This window comes from Thamnophis elegans, chromosome 16 (genome assembly GCF_009769535.1).
Source record: "Thamnophis elegans isolate rThaEle1 chromosome 16, rThaEle1.pri, whole genome shotgun sequence".
Classification (NCBI taxonomy): Eukaryota; Metazoa; Chordata; class Lepidosauria; order Squamata; family Colubridae; genus Thamnophis; species Thamnophis elegans.
Genome location: NC_045556.1, coordinates 8,389,761 through 8,402,636, shown reverse-complemented (window position 1 = coordinate 8,402,636; position 12,876 = coordinate 8,389,761). Strand labels below are relative to the sequence as shown.

Genomic DNA, 12,876 nt, shown 5'->3' with positions numbered 1-12,876 from the left:
AACACAAAGCAGGAGTCATCCTATTTCCCACAGCACCACAAAGCAATGGATGGAAACTGGATCAAGAAGAGAAGTAGAATGAGGGATGAACTCCGACACATTGGTGGAGCCAGTCTAAAGAGATGCACAGAACCAGTGCTTGATTAAATTAAATTTGAATAAAACCCAGTTAATTAAATGTCTTTCATAGGGCTATCTCTATGAACTAAATTTCATTTACTGCCTATTTAAAAATTGGATGGCAACATTTGGAGAAGTCCTGTTCACTTAACTATTGACAAATCTACCCCAGGATGTGATTTAGAAATCGATTATCCTGAAAGAAATATACCTCTTTTAAAATAACCTGCTATTTAAACTGCTATTCACTTTCTGAGTTGGTAGTAAAGCAGTTGTAGGAAAATTTGGTTTAGCAGAATTAGAATTAGAATAAGTTTATTTATAGGCCGCCCTTTTCCCTGAGGGGACTCAGGGCGGATATTTATTTATTTATTTATTTTTCTAAAATGTTTTATTGTTACAAACAAGTAGATTGAATCACACATACACACAAAAATACAAGTCATAACATGTACTTTACAATGAGTGATACAGTCCAGGAGACAGGCACACTCACAACATAATTCTATATTTAATAGGCTTCTAGAACTATTTACCCTGCATTTAGTTAAAACGCTTTGTGGTGAAATGATTTAAACTTACTACTTTATTTATATCCAAATCTTAACATCAAGAAACAAAAAAAAAAATCAATGTTCACAAGATACACAATATAGTAAGTTCTAACAGCGAGATCACTAGAAAGGTTCTATTAAAAAATTTAAGCAAAAGTGAAAACAAAGCGACTTCTTCAAATGAAGTACATGCAGAGGGTTGACAATAACAATAATCTTGTTGTAATTGCTAATAAATTTTACAGTTAGCCATATGAACCCGAAAAATAAAAGTAGGACTTCCCTCTGCTTGTGCAAAATATTTCCTAGCAGGGACATTAGGGTGGTGTAAGCAGGGGTTAGACTAGAAGACCTCCAAGGTCCCTTCCAACTCTGTTATTCTATTCTTATTCTATTTACTTGTAATGGAAATATCAGTGCCTATAATCCATGTTTTCCCCCCTTAATTCAGATGTAGTTAAAGGGGAAAAGGTAATCCCGGTTTTTGATGAACCACCAAACCCCACAAACATGGAAGAGAGTTTGCAGAGGGTTAAAGATAACGATCCAAGCCTTGTTGAAGTAAACCTGAACAACATCAAGGTAAGAATCGAGTTGAACGAGTTGAAATATTCCTTGCAGGGGAGACCATCTCAATTATAGAATTGCAATTTATGGGGATGATAATGGGGCCATATTCGCAAGCCTGATCCTCTGTTGTCGTGTGTTGGAAGGGGATATCAGAAACTTGCAAATAACACAGATCCTGCACGTCATTCCGAAAGGAAAGCAGCACATTTTTAACTTTAGTAAGAGTTTGAGTCCGACATATGTGGAATTATTATAATGGGAAATAACATGTGGAAGAGGAAGTTTATTTTTATGTAAATATGAAACCGGGCTTGCTGGAATCCCACCCCGAAAATCCATCAGAGTGAAGAAGAAAACAAGTAAATGCAACAACGGAAGGAGGGAGGAAGAGGAGGGAAAAGAAGAAAGGAGAGGAAGTAAGGGAGGGGTAGTAACAATTGGAGAGAGGGCAGGAAGGAGAAGAAGAGAGGAGGAGTGGGGGGAGAGGGAGGGGAAGAAGAAAAGACGAAGGAGAAGAGGAAAGAAGAAGGGAGAGAAGGGAGGTTGGAAGGAGGAAAGGAGGAGTAGGGTTGTTGTAAAATAAAATGGATGTGTAGGGTGGCAGGAAAGCAACCCCTGATTATCTGTTTAAATTTTTAAATGGATTGTGATAAATATTAAAAGTCCTGCATTTCACGGACGTAGATCGTAACTGCTCCCAATTTGCCTTTTAAGAGGCCACTGGTTACACCTTCAAGATCATCTCAACGGCCTGGAACAAATCCCTCCCTACTTGCTTTTTAAGAGGCCTTTGGTCGCACCCTTTATCCTGGCACATTCACCCTCATGTTCTTATCACTTGTGCCAGCTCTACCCCTGGTTGGCCTTTTTTATCTCTTACCTTTCACCGGACACCTCGATGCTTGTTACCTTTACCCAGAGGTGGGTTCCTACCAGTTCGCACCAGTTCGGTAGAACCGGTTCGTCAAACCTACAGAACCGGTTAGAAGAGGTTCCACCAGTGGACCTGGAAAGTAGGCCACACCTACAGAAGAGGTTCCAAAAAATTTTGAAACCCACCACTGACACAGACAGACAGACAGACAGACAGACTCACACAGAGAAAGAGAAAGAAAGGAAGAAAGAAAAAAAGAAAAAAAGAAAGAAAAAGTGAGAGAGAGATGAAAGAAAAAAAGGAAAAAGGGACAGAGAGACAAAAGGAAGGAGAGAGAGAGAGAACGAGAGAGAGAGAGAGAACGAGAACACATGGCCGGCAAGCCACTCCTACAAAGGAGGCCACACCCACAGAGTAGGTTCGAAAATTTTTTGAAACCCACCACTGCCTTTGCCTCTCACCAGGGTAGACATCCAAGTCCAGGTGGCGCACGATTCTTGGCCTGGTATATTCCCTCTATGGATACATCCCAGTGGTGGGATTCAGCCGGTTTGCACCTATCCGGGAGAACCAGTTGTTAACTTTCTAGGCAGTTCGGAGAACCGGTTGTTGGAAGAAATCTCTTTTGGTTTTTCTCCACTTTGCAGGGCTAATCCTGTAAGGAAGGCAGGAAGGAAACATTCTGTTGTTGTTTCTAGCCTCATCTTGATTGCCCTGCTTATAGAAACTGCCTCTTCCGTTAACCCTTATTCCATTGTAACAGCGAAGGCGAAGCGCCCATCAACGTCAGCGATGTTGAGTTGGCCTCTCCCACCCGGTCACATGACCACTGAGCCCCGCCTACCCAGCTGGTCCTTCGGGCAGAGAACCAGTTGTTAAATTATTTGAATCCCACCACTGATATGTCTCTTATAATCGTACTTATGACAATGTATATTTGCGAATGTACGGACGAGAAAGAAAAATGAAACTTTTTTTTTAAAGAGTTTGAGTCCATATTCACACCTTTTTTTTTTTTTTTTTTGCTTGACTTCCAGAATATCCCTATCCCGACTCTAAAAGAATTTGCCAAAGCCCTGGAGATGAACACCCACGTGATGAGCTTCAGCCTCGCAGCCACTCGGAGCAATGACCCCGTGGCCGTTGTAAGCCAAGAGCCACATTTGGCACTCACATCTGTGTCTTAATAGGAAATCATGGGAGGTGGGAGAAGGGAGGCCCAGCCCACTCAACAGACAGTGGTTTACATCCATTTTATCTTAGCGCCATTGTGGCAGTGGTGGGTTATGGCCGGTACGCCGCGGTACGGGCGTACCAGTGCCTGCTGGGCGCACCAGGTACCATTCCAGTACAGTGCTTTGGAGCCTCCCCCCCACTTGCTCTCCTTACCTCTATTTGACCCAACCGGCCCATTTGCGCACGCAGCGTACAGTGCCTGCGCGATGCTCCGCGGAGCGTCGCAGGGCGGTGGTGCGCATGAATGCACACTGTGCATGGACGTGGTGGATGCCCAGCTCCATATTCAGCGTACCGATTGCGAAGGGATCCGGAACCCACCACTGGATTGTGGGTGTTGGAAAGATGCTTTCAACATCTGCCTGGTCTCTTCCAGCCTTGGGGAATCAACTGATGGATCAGAGTCGAATGCAGGAGGAGATCCCAGAATGTGATCCAAGATATTATAATGAGCCAGATTGGTCTTTAAGAAGAGGAGGCTGGCCAAATCTCCTTAAGCTTTCCCCCATTGGTCAGATTCCTCAAATGGAGGCGTTGTTGTTTTTTTCAAAAGTTTTTTTATTTTTATTTATGTATGGATAACCCAAAGTTACATCTTAACACACACTTATTTTGTATTATTCAATATTATATCAGTTCCTCTTACCATCAATCCACAACAACTTTCATATGCTCTTCTGCTTCCCATGCACCGTACTATACCCTATTTCACCTCCAACCTCTCTCCTCCTCCCTGCCTCCTTTCTTTCCTCTGCCATCCCTCTCTTCTCAACTTCCCCTTCCTCTCTCCTTTTTCCACTCTTTCTCTCTTCCCGACTCTGTTCAAATAGCAATAGCAATAGCAGTTAGACTTATATACCGCTTCATAGGGCTTTCAGCCCTCTCTAAGCGGTTTACAGAGTCAGCATATCGCCCCCAACAACAATCCGGGTCCTCATTTTACCCACCTCGGAAGGATGGAAGGCTGAGTCAACCCTGAGCCGGTGAGATTTGAACAGCCAAACTGCAGTCAGCTGAAGTAGCCTGCAGTGCTGCATTTAACCACCGCGCCACCTCGGAGGCGTTGTTACAGATGTGAAAGCCTTATGGCATTTGGTGACTTCTGACTGGCTCAGACAAAGCCATCTGAATAATTTTAGACTCGTATTTAAACTTAGAAAGAGGCAAGTTAGTAATGGATCACCAGGCCAATTTTGTAAAGCAGGGCCATGCGGGAAAACAAGGTAGTGTTTGAAGGAGCAGAGATATTTTTCCAAAAGGCCACTGGATTTTCCTGTTGTTGTTTTTTTCTTTCCTTGAAAACATTTCGCTTCTCATCCAAGAAGCTTCTTCAGTTTGGTTGTTCTTCAGCCTAACGAAAGAAGCTTCTTCCATGAGAAGCAAAATGTTTTCAAGGAAAGAGGGGGGAAGAGAAACCCCAAGGAAATCCAGTTGCCTTTTCAGAAAAGCCCCTTTGGGATAACCATGAGTTGGATGATTGAGACTCTCTGTCAGGGGTGGGTTCCTGACAGTTCTAGCCTCTTCTATAGAAGAGGTTCCACCAATCTACCATGCCGTTTAGAACCGGTTCCAGCTCCCTCCTCCCGCCCATCCGCACATCATCAAGATGAAGAGCGAGAGGAGGAATTCTGGGAGTTGAAGTCCACAAGTCTTAAAGCTGTCAAGTTTGAACACCCCTGGGGGTTTTTTTCCTAAAGGGTTAGGGGTGCAAAGGTCTTGTAACTTGACAGCTCTAAGACTTGCCTGCTTCAAATGCTAGAGCTCCTGAGCCAACATTTCGGTTGCTAAGCAAGAGCGTTGTTAAGTGAGTTTCAACACATTTTACAAGTTGGCCACGCCCACACCCAGTCACATGGCTGGTAAGCCACTCCCACCCGGTCACATGGCCGGCAAGCCACTCCCACAAAGCAGGCCACACCTACAGAAGAGGTTCTAAAAAATGTTGAAACCCACCACTGCTCTCTGTAGACGTAATGTTTGAAGACACCAGGAAGAAAGGAATTGCAAACCAGAGACAGACCCGTATAAGAGCCGAGGTGGCGCAGTGGTTAAATGTAGCACTGCAGGCTACTTCAGCTGACTGCAGTTCGGCTGTTCAAATCTCAGCGGCTCAGGGTTGACTCAGCCTTCCATCCTTCCGAGGTGGGTAAAACGAGGACCCGGATTGTTGTTGGAGGGGCGATATGCTGACTCTGTAAACCGCTTAGAGAGGGCTGAAAGCTCTATGAAGCGGTATATAAGTCTAACTGCTATTGCTATTGCTATCTCAGTTTTAGCTTTGAGAGGTGCCACTTATGGGCAACTACTTCTCTCATTTGCTATGCAGTATTTAAGGAAGCGTGAGCGTCTTCTGTTATGAATCCAGTCCGGTGTGGACTTCATTGCCTCTCTTTTTGTCTTTCGAGGCTTTTGCGGACATGCTCCGTGCAAACAGGACACTGAAAAGCCTCAACCTTGAATCCAACTTCATCACCGGCGCAGGCATTCTGGCCTTGATAGAGGCACTGAGAGAGAACGAAACCTTGACAGAGATCAAAATTGATAACCAGGTAACCTCAATTTGTCCACCTTACCTAGGCAAAGGTTCCCCTCGCGCATATGTGCTAGTCGCTCCCGACTCTAGGGGGCGGTGCTCATCTCCGTTTCAAAGCCAAAGAGCCAGCACTGTCCGAAGAAGTCTCCGTGGTCATGTGGCCGGCATGACTCAAGGGTGGTGTACAGAATGCTGTTCCTTTCCCACCAAAGGTGGTCCCTATTTTTCTACTTGCATTTTTCACGTGCTTTTGAACTGCTAGGTTGGCAGAAGCTGGGAAAAGCCACGGGAGCTCCCTCCGTTACGCGGCGCTAGGGATTCGAACTGCCAAACTGCCGACCTTTCTGATCAACAAGCTCAGCATCTTAGCCATTGAGCCACCATGTCCCTAGATGACCGTTGCAGCATGCCCCATGGTTACGGGATCAAAATTCTTGGCACTTGCCAGAAGCTGGGACAAGTAACGGGAGCTCACTCTGTTCGCCATCATAGCCCTAGCCCCTCTCTCTTTTCCAACTTTTTCAGAAACACGATAAGGACAAGGCTGCTTTAGTGAGTTAGCGATAATTCCCCCAAGTTACACTGCAAAAAGATACAGCTGCTTTAATGAGATGCTTCTTTCACTTGCCATCTTAAATAGTCCAAAGCATTTTGCTGAGGGTGTTTCAACCTAGCTGGTTTGGTTCACACAACCATCCAAGCCCAAATAAAACAAACCAGGTTATTGTTATGGCCCACCAGATTCAGACAGTGAGGAGGTTGGGGAGGAACCTGGGCCAGTCCTGGAGTCTGGGGAAGGCTCTGATGAGGGCTCTGTGTCGGAGGCAGAGAGGGGGCCAGAGCCGTATGCCAGTTATCAGCTGCCTTCAGAGTCAGACATCAGTGAGGCAGAAGAACAGCTGGAGCCTGTTCCTAGTGTGCTCATGCGCAGAGTTGCCAGACGAAGAGAACAGCTAAAGAACAAGGGGCAACTGAGTAAGGCCACAGATGGACAATGAATGGCCCCTCCCAGAGGAAATAAAAGAGGAGAGAAAGGGGAGTGGAGTTTGCAGGAGACAATTAGTCCGCTTAATTGGTCTCCAAGACTCCTTGCCAAGTTTTGCAGATATCGACCTGGCAGCTCTCCAAGCCAGATAAGGTCTCTGACTGTAAATCCTCCCTTGAAAAATTTTGCTGGATGTGAATGAGCACAGGGGTTTTTTGTCGGGACAAGGATTTTGCTTCATGCTCTTGGGAAGCCTCGGTCAGAACAGTTATGACTCCGGATGAGGTGCAAGTCTTTGAGCCTTTATCATGGTTTCTAACCTTAAAAGATGCTTGTTTTGCCCTTGGGAATGAGAATTCCTTGCCACGTAAGCCGTAAGGAGGATGGATTTCCCTATCCTAAGCTCCATCCGCTTCAAGCAACTCTCTTGTAACTGGCCAGCATTTGTTGACTTCTACCTTGGGTGATTTCTGACAGAGGCAGCAGCTCGGGACACCCGTAGAAATGGAGATTGCCAAGATGCTTGAAGAAAACGTCAAGATCCTTAAGTTTGGGTATCACTTCATGCAGCAGGGACCCCGTACCAGAGCAGCCAACGCCATCACGAAGAACAACGATTTAGGTAAGACAAGCTCTTCTCGGAGTTGAAGTCCACAAGTCTTAAAAGTTCCCAAGTTTGGACACCCCTGTTCTAGTACAAGTTTGCCGGCAGATGTCACACATTGGCGGGTGTGACGCATATTTTGAGCGGCAGGGAGCCGCAGCAGAGGCACGAAAGAGCCACATGCAGCTCCCGAGCTGCAGGTTGCAGACCTTAAGTTTAAGTTTAATAAAATTTGTACGCCACCCACTCCCATTGGGACTCTGGGCGGCTCACAAGCAAGATAAAAGCATTTTAAAAGATACAATTATTAAAATTAATACACCATCCATTCAGTCAAGTGGGGCTGGATATTAATCAACAGCCCCAGGCCTGCCGGAACAGCCAGATCTTGGTCGCTTTACGGAAGGCCGGGAGAGTGGTAAGGTTCCGGATCTCTACGGGAAGATCGTTCCACAGGGCCGGCGCAGCTACAGAGAAGGCCCTCCTTCGGGGGGCCGCCAGCCGGCATTGTCTGGTCGACGGCACCCGGAGGAGGACCTCTGCTATAACATGACCGTTCTGAACGAGAAAGCAAAATAATAATCTGGGGTTTTTTTTGTTTGGGGTTTAATTTTCAGCGTCTGAGAGAGCCGTTCTGCTCTTCTCCTCTCCTCTCTGCGTCTCCAAAATCCAGGACTGTGGGATCTTTCTCTCGTACTTTGCTCTCCTTCCTTCTTCCGTCCTTAGCCTGGCGTCTGGGAGTTAATATCTCTGCCGATCTCCTTGCGTCACTTCAGCCCTGAAGCTTTCTGGAGAGGTTCTTCTTGCCCACTTGGTATTAAGCGCTAAGGGAGAAAAACAAAAATCTCTTGAAAAGGTCGCCTCGTTGTGTCTCCGCATGCTTCCCTCGCACAAGTCTTGCATGAATTTTTTCCTTCTGCTTTTTTTTTTCCCTGTCGTTTGCTCCCGCACAAACACTCCTGCTCAGTCAGGAGCGGCTTCAGCTGCTGCTAGTGTCGTGGTTTGGCATGACAGGGCTGTGGAGCATGGGTGGCAGAGTGTGTACAGAGGCGGGAGCTTTCCCGGGGCTGAAAAGTACAGGGCAGGCCTCCCAAACTCCTGCAAAGGTCGCCACTGAATGGGTGCGGTTAATGATAGCGAAGAGGGAGTCCAGGTAGAGCTTCTCGGTGCCTTTTGTTGATTTAAAACCCTAACGGTATTTTTTTGTTTGTTTGTTTCAACATTTAACGGTGTTTTCGTTGAAAGCTGAACTAAATCTTAACTTGGTTTTTACTTTTAATCCCAGCCCCCATCCATTTCCTTGTCCCTGTGGGGCATAGCCCCCCGTGTCCCATTGGATTACAGGCAGTCCTCGCTATACGACCCCCGTTTGGAAGCAGAATTTCAACTGCTTAAGCAAGTTTCATGAGTCACGGCCATTTTTAACGACCTTTTTTTTAACCCCAGCAGTTAAGCCAGGGGTCAGCAACCTTAAACTCTCAAAGAGTCACAAACATCCTAACCGGAAGCTGCCCCCCCGCCCTCCATTAATTCTGTAGCTGACCAGAAGTCCGGTTCCCCCACCATAGAGTCTCCTCCTAGCATGGTATCCTTTTTCCTCTGCTGACCAGAAGTCCAGGTCCCCCACCATAGAGTTTCCTCCTAGCATGGCGTCCTTTTTCCTCTGCTGACCAGAAGTCCGGTTCCCCCACCATAGAGTCTCCTCCTAGCGTGGCGTCCTTTTTCCTCGGCTGACCAGAAGTCCAGGTCCCCCACCATAGAGTCTCCTCCTAGCGTGGCGTCCTTTTTCCTCTGCTGACTAGAAGTCCAGGTCCCCCACCATAGAGTCTCCTCCTAGCGTGGCGTCCTTTTTCCTCTGCTGACCAAAAGTCCAGGTCCCCCACCATAGAGTCTCCTCCTAGCGTGGCGTCCTTTTTCCTCTGCTGACCAGAAGTCCGGTTCCCCCACCATAGAGTCTCCTCCTAGCGTGGCGTCCTTTTCCCTCTGCTGACCAGAAGTCCGGTTCCCCCACCATAGAGTCTCCTCCTAGTGTGGCATCCTTTTTCCTCCACCTGTCCTAACCGAAAGCCCTATCAATTGTGGAGCCGACAGGCAACAGGGAGCCACAGCAGAGGGATGAAAGAGCCACATGCGGCTCCAGAGCCGTGGGTTGCTGACCCTGGGTTAAGCAAATCACAGCGACTGTTAAGAAAACCCAGTTTCCCCCTTTGAGTTGGTCAGAAACCAGCCGGGAAGGACACAAATGGCGATTGTATCTCTCTCTCTCTCTCTCCGCTAAATGAATGGCTGTAAATCGAGGAAAATCTGTAATCCCTCCCTTCTGACGAACGGCACGTGATGAATTCACGCCAAATTAATTCTCTCTCTTTTCTCTCCTTTTTTTTTTATTTTGCCCCCTCTGTTCCGTCCCTTCCGTCTGGACAGTCCGCAAGAGAAGAGTGGAAGGCGACCACCCCTAAACCCTCCGGCCGTCAGAAGAGGAGAGATGCTGGACCTCCGTAAAGGGCACCCACCTCTTCACCTGGGGTTCAGCCACCCCAAGATTTCTTCTTACTTGCATAGAAGGGAAAAGACTGGAATTAGCATTCCTCTTTTTGTTCATACGGTTGCGTGTGTAAATATATATCTATATATATGTATGTATCTTTATATATATATATTTGATAAAGTTATATTACCAGCGCTGGTATCCAATACACGATTTGAAAACCTGCCAGCCCCGTCTGTCCTCAGGTGGATTCCTTTTTGTTTCAGGAGTTGGGACCAAAGCAGTAGTGGAATCTAATTTTTTTTTTTTTACTACCAGTCCTATGGGCGTGGCTTGGGCGTGGCTTGGTGGGTCATGTGACTATGTTAGTCATGTAACTGGAGGATCAAAAGACAGAAACTCACAATGTCCTGCTGGAGCAGGGTTTGACTAGATGACCTCTAGGTCCCTTCCAGCCCTGGATTATTCTCTGAAGCTGCGTCTAGTGCCAGGTTTGTAGTCCTTCCTTTGTAGAGCCATCCCATAATAGGCATGCCGTTGACAATCGAGATGCACCTCAACTGAGTGTGCAAGGGGAATCCTTCATTTTAAAATAGGGATGTGGCACACACTGGACTCAGGTGCAGCAAAAGGGGAGTCCAGGATTTTGAAGATTTAAGGTTTACTCAATAGGAAATGCTGCCCCTTGGCTCTTACTTCCTAATTAGGAAACACTTACCATTCTGTCCAGGAAAGCTGTAAATTAGGAATCGCACTTTGGATAGGATGTGATCATTCCCCCCATCCCATCCGACTTTTTGTGGGGCTCGTTCCTCTTCCCCCTTATCAAACAGATACATATCCTACATACATACAACTGGGGTGGCTCAGGATTCCAACTTGTTCTTTGGGGACACCTGATTCACTTCAAATTATACAAATGGTTTTACATAATAAAAATATATTAAAACGATTTTAAAAAAACATTTAATCCTTGCAATGGTTGTGATTAAAGAGATGCTTTTAAATGCTACCAAGTGAAACGAACTTAGTTATCACTGAGAAATATTGTCCTGCGCAAGCACAATCCCTATAAATCATTGCTTCTGATTTGCACCTTAACCATTTCATTCTCTCTGGTAACTCTCTAGCCCATGAGGCTGGCCTTCGGAAAAGGGGAAGGCGCTGAAATATAATAGCAATAGCAATAGCAGTTAGACTTATATACCGCTTCATAGGGCTTTCAGCCCTCTGTAAGCAGTTTACAGAGTCAGCATATTGCCCCCAACAACAATCCGGGTCCCCATTTTACCCACCTCGGAAGGATGGAAGGCTGAGTCAACCCTGATCCAGTGAGATTTGAACAGCCGAACTGCAGTCAGCTGAAGTAGCCTGCAGTGCTACATTTAACCACTGCATCACCTCGGCTCTAAGTTTCCTATAACATAGGAAAATGCCATTGGTGGGAAACCCCACTTAGGGTTAGGACCCCATGAACTCAGACAGAAAAATGGACACCGCCAATGGAGTCACAGCTCATCGGAATGGTTAGGAGGGAGCTGACTTTTCCAACCGTCGTATCTACGTTTCCTGGTAAAATACATGGGAAAATCTCATAGGGGAGAAAACCCACTTAGGGTTAGGGTTAGGTCCCCATTAATTTAGACAGAAAAATGGACACTACCAATGGATTTGCAGCTCATCAGAATGGTTAGGGGGGAGCTGACTTTTCTAACATGCCCTATCTATGTTTCCTGGTCAAATACATGGGAAAATCCCATAGGGAGGAAAACCCACTTAGGGTTTAGGGTTAGGACCCCATGAACTCAGACAGAAAAATGGACACCGCCAATGGATTCGCGGCTCATCGGAATGGTTAGGAGGGAGCTGACTTTTCCAACCGTCGTATCTTCGTTTCCTGGTAAAATACATGGGAAAATCTCATAGGGGAGAAAACCCACTTAGGGTTAGGGTTAGGTCCCCATGAATTTAGACAGAAAAATGGACACTACCAATGGATTTGCAGCTCATCAGAATGGTTAGGGGGGAGCTGACTTTTCCAACATGCCCGATCTATGTTTCCTGGTCAAATACATGGGGAAATCCCATAGGGAGGAAAACCCACTTAGGGTTTAGGGTTAGGTCCCCATGAACTCAGACAGAAAAATGGACACCGCCAATGGATTTGCAGCTCATCGGAATGGTTAGGAGGTTGCTGACTTTTCCAACCCATCGTATCTACCTTTCCTGGTAAAATCCCATAGGGGGAAAAACCCACTTAGGGTTAGGTCCCCATGAACTCAGACAGAAAAATGGACATTGCCAATGGATTTGCAGCTCATCACTATGCTTAGGAGAGTGCTGATTTTTCCAACCCGACGTATCTACGTTTCCTGGTAAAATACATGGGAAAATCCCATAGGGGGGAAAACCCACTTAGGGTTTAGGGTTAGGTCCCCATGAACTCAGACAGAAAAATGGACACCATCAATAGATTCGCAGCTCATTGGAATGGTTAGGGGTTAGGGTTAGGTTAGGTTAGGAGCTGACTTATCCAACCCGTTGTATCTACGTTTCCTGGTAAAATATTTTTTTAAATCCAATTTGGGAATAGGGACTCTACAATTTTATCTCTATGGAGAATGACTTTTTTTTTCTCAATGAGAAACGGTTTGCCATAGATATATTAAAGTGAAGAGGCGGGACCCTCAATCATTATAACCTGCAAGGGTAACCCTCTTCCTTCCTCGCCTTCCCCCCACCCCACCCCCCCACTACGCTTCTCATGGGATACATGAACACGTGTTATGTCTCAGCCGAAGACTAAAGAACCGTGGGATGTTTGATAGGAATTGCAGGAGTGAAAGAAATTCGCCCCGAGAAAGCCCGCCTTTTCCGCTGAGGGGGGGCCTGGTCGCGGACCCGTGACGTCA

General features: G+C 46.3%; 1 protein-coding gene across 2 annotated transcripts in view; it reads left to right on the top strand.

Annotated features, from left to right (window-relative positions):
• The window catches only part of LOC116519190 (tropomodulin-3-like), a 40,123-nt gene extending 29,931 nt beyond the window's left edge, over nucleotides 1–10,192 (top strand). Inside the window, exons 6-10 of one of the 2 annotated variants that reach the window (XM_032232943.1) lie at nucleotides 1,126–1,256; nucleotides 3,156–3,263; nucleotides 5,760–5,903; nucleotides 7,350–7,494; nucleotides 9,901–10,192. In XM_032232943.1, the coding sequence (XP_032088834.1) occupies nucleotides 1,126–1,256; nucleotides 3,156–3,263; nucleotides 5,760–5,903; nucleotides 7,350–7,494; nucleotides 9,901–9,935 (563 nt within the window). In that variant the 3' untranslated portion in view covers nucleotides 9,936–10,192. Of the gene's footprint in view, nucleotides 1–1,125; nucleotides 1,257–3,155; nucleotides 3,264–5,759; nucleotides 5,904–7,349; nucleotides 7,495–8,202; nucleotides 9,083–9,900 lie in introns of those variants that run through there. The other variant, XM_032232944.1, reaches the window with a different exon arrangement.
• The last annotated feature ends 2,684 nt before the right edge of the window (nucleotides 10,193–12,876 follow it).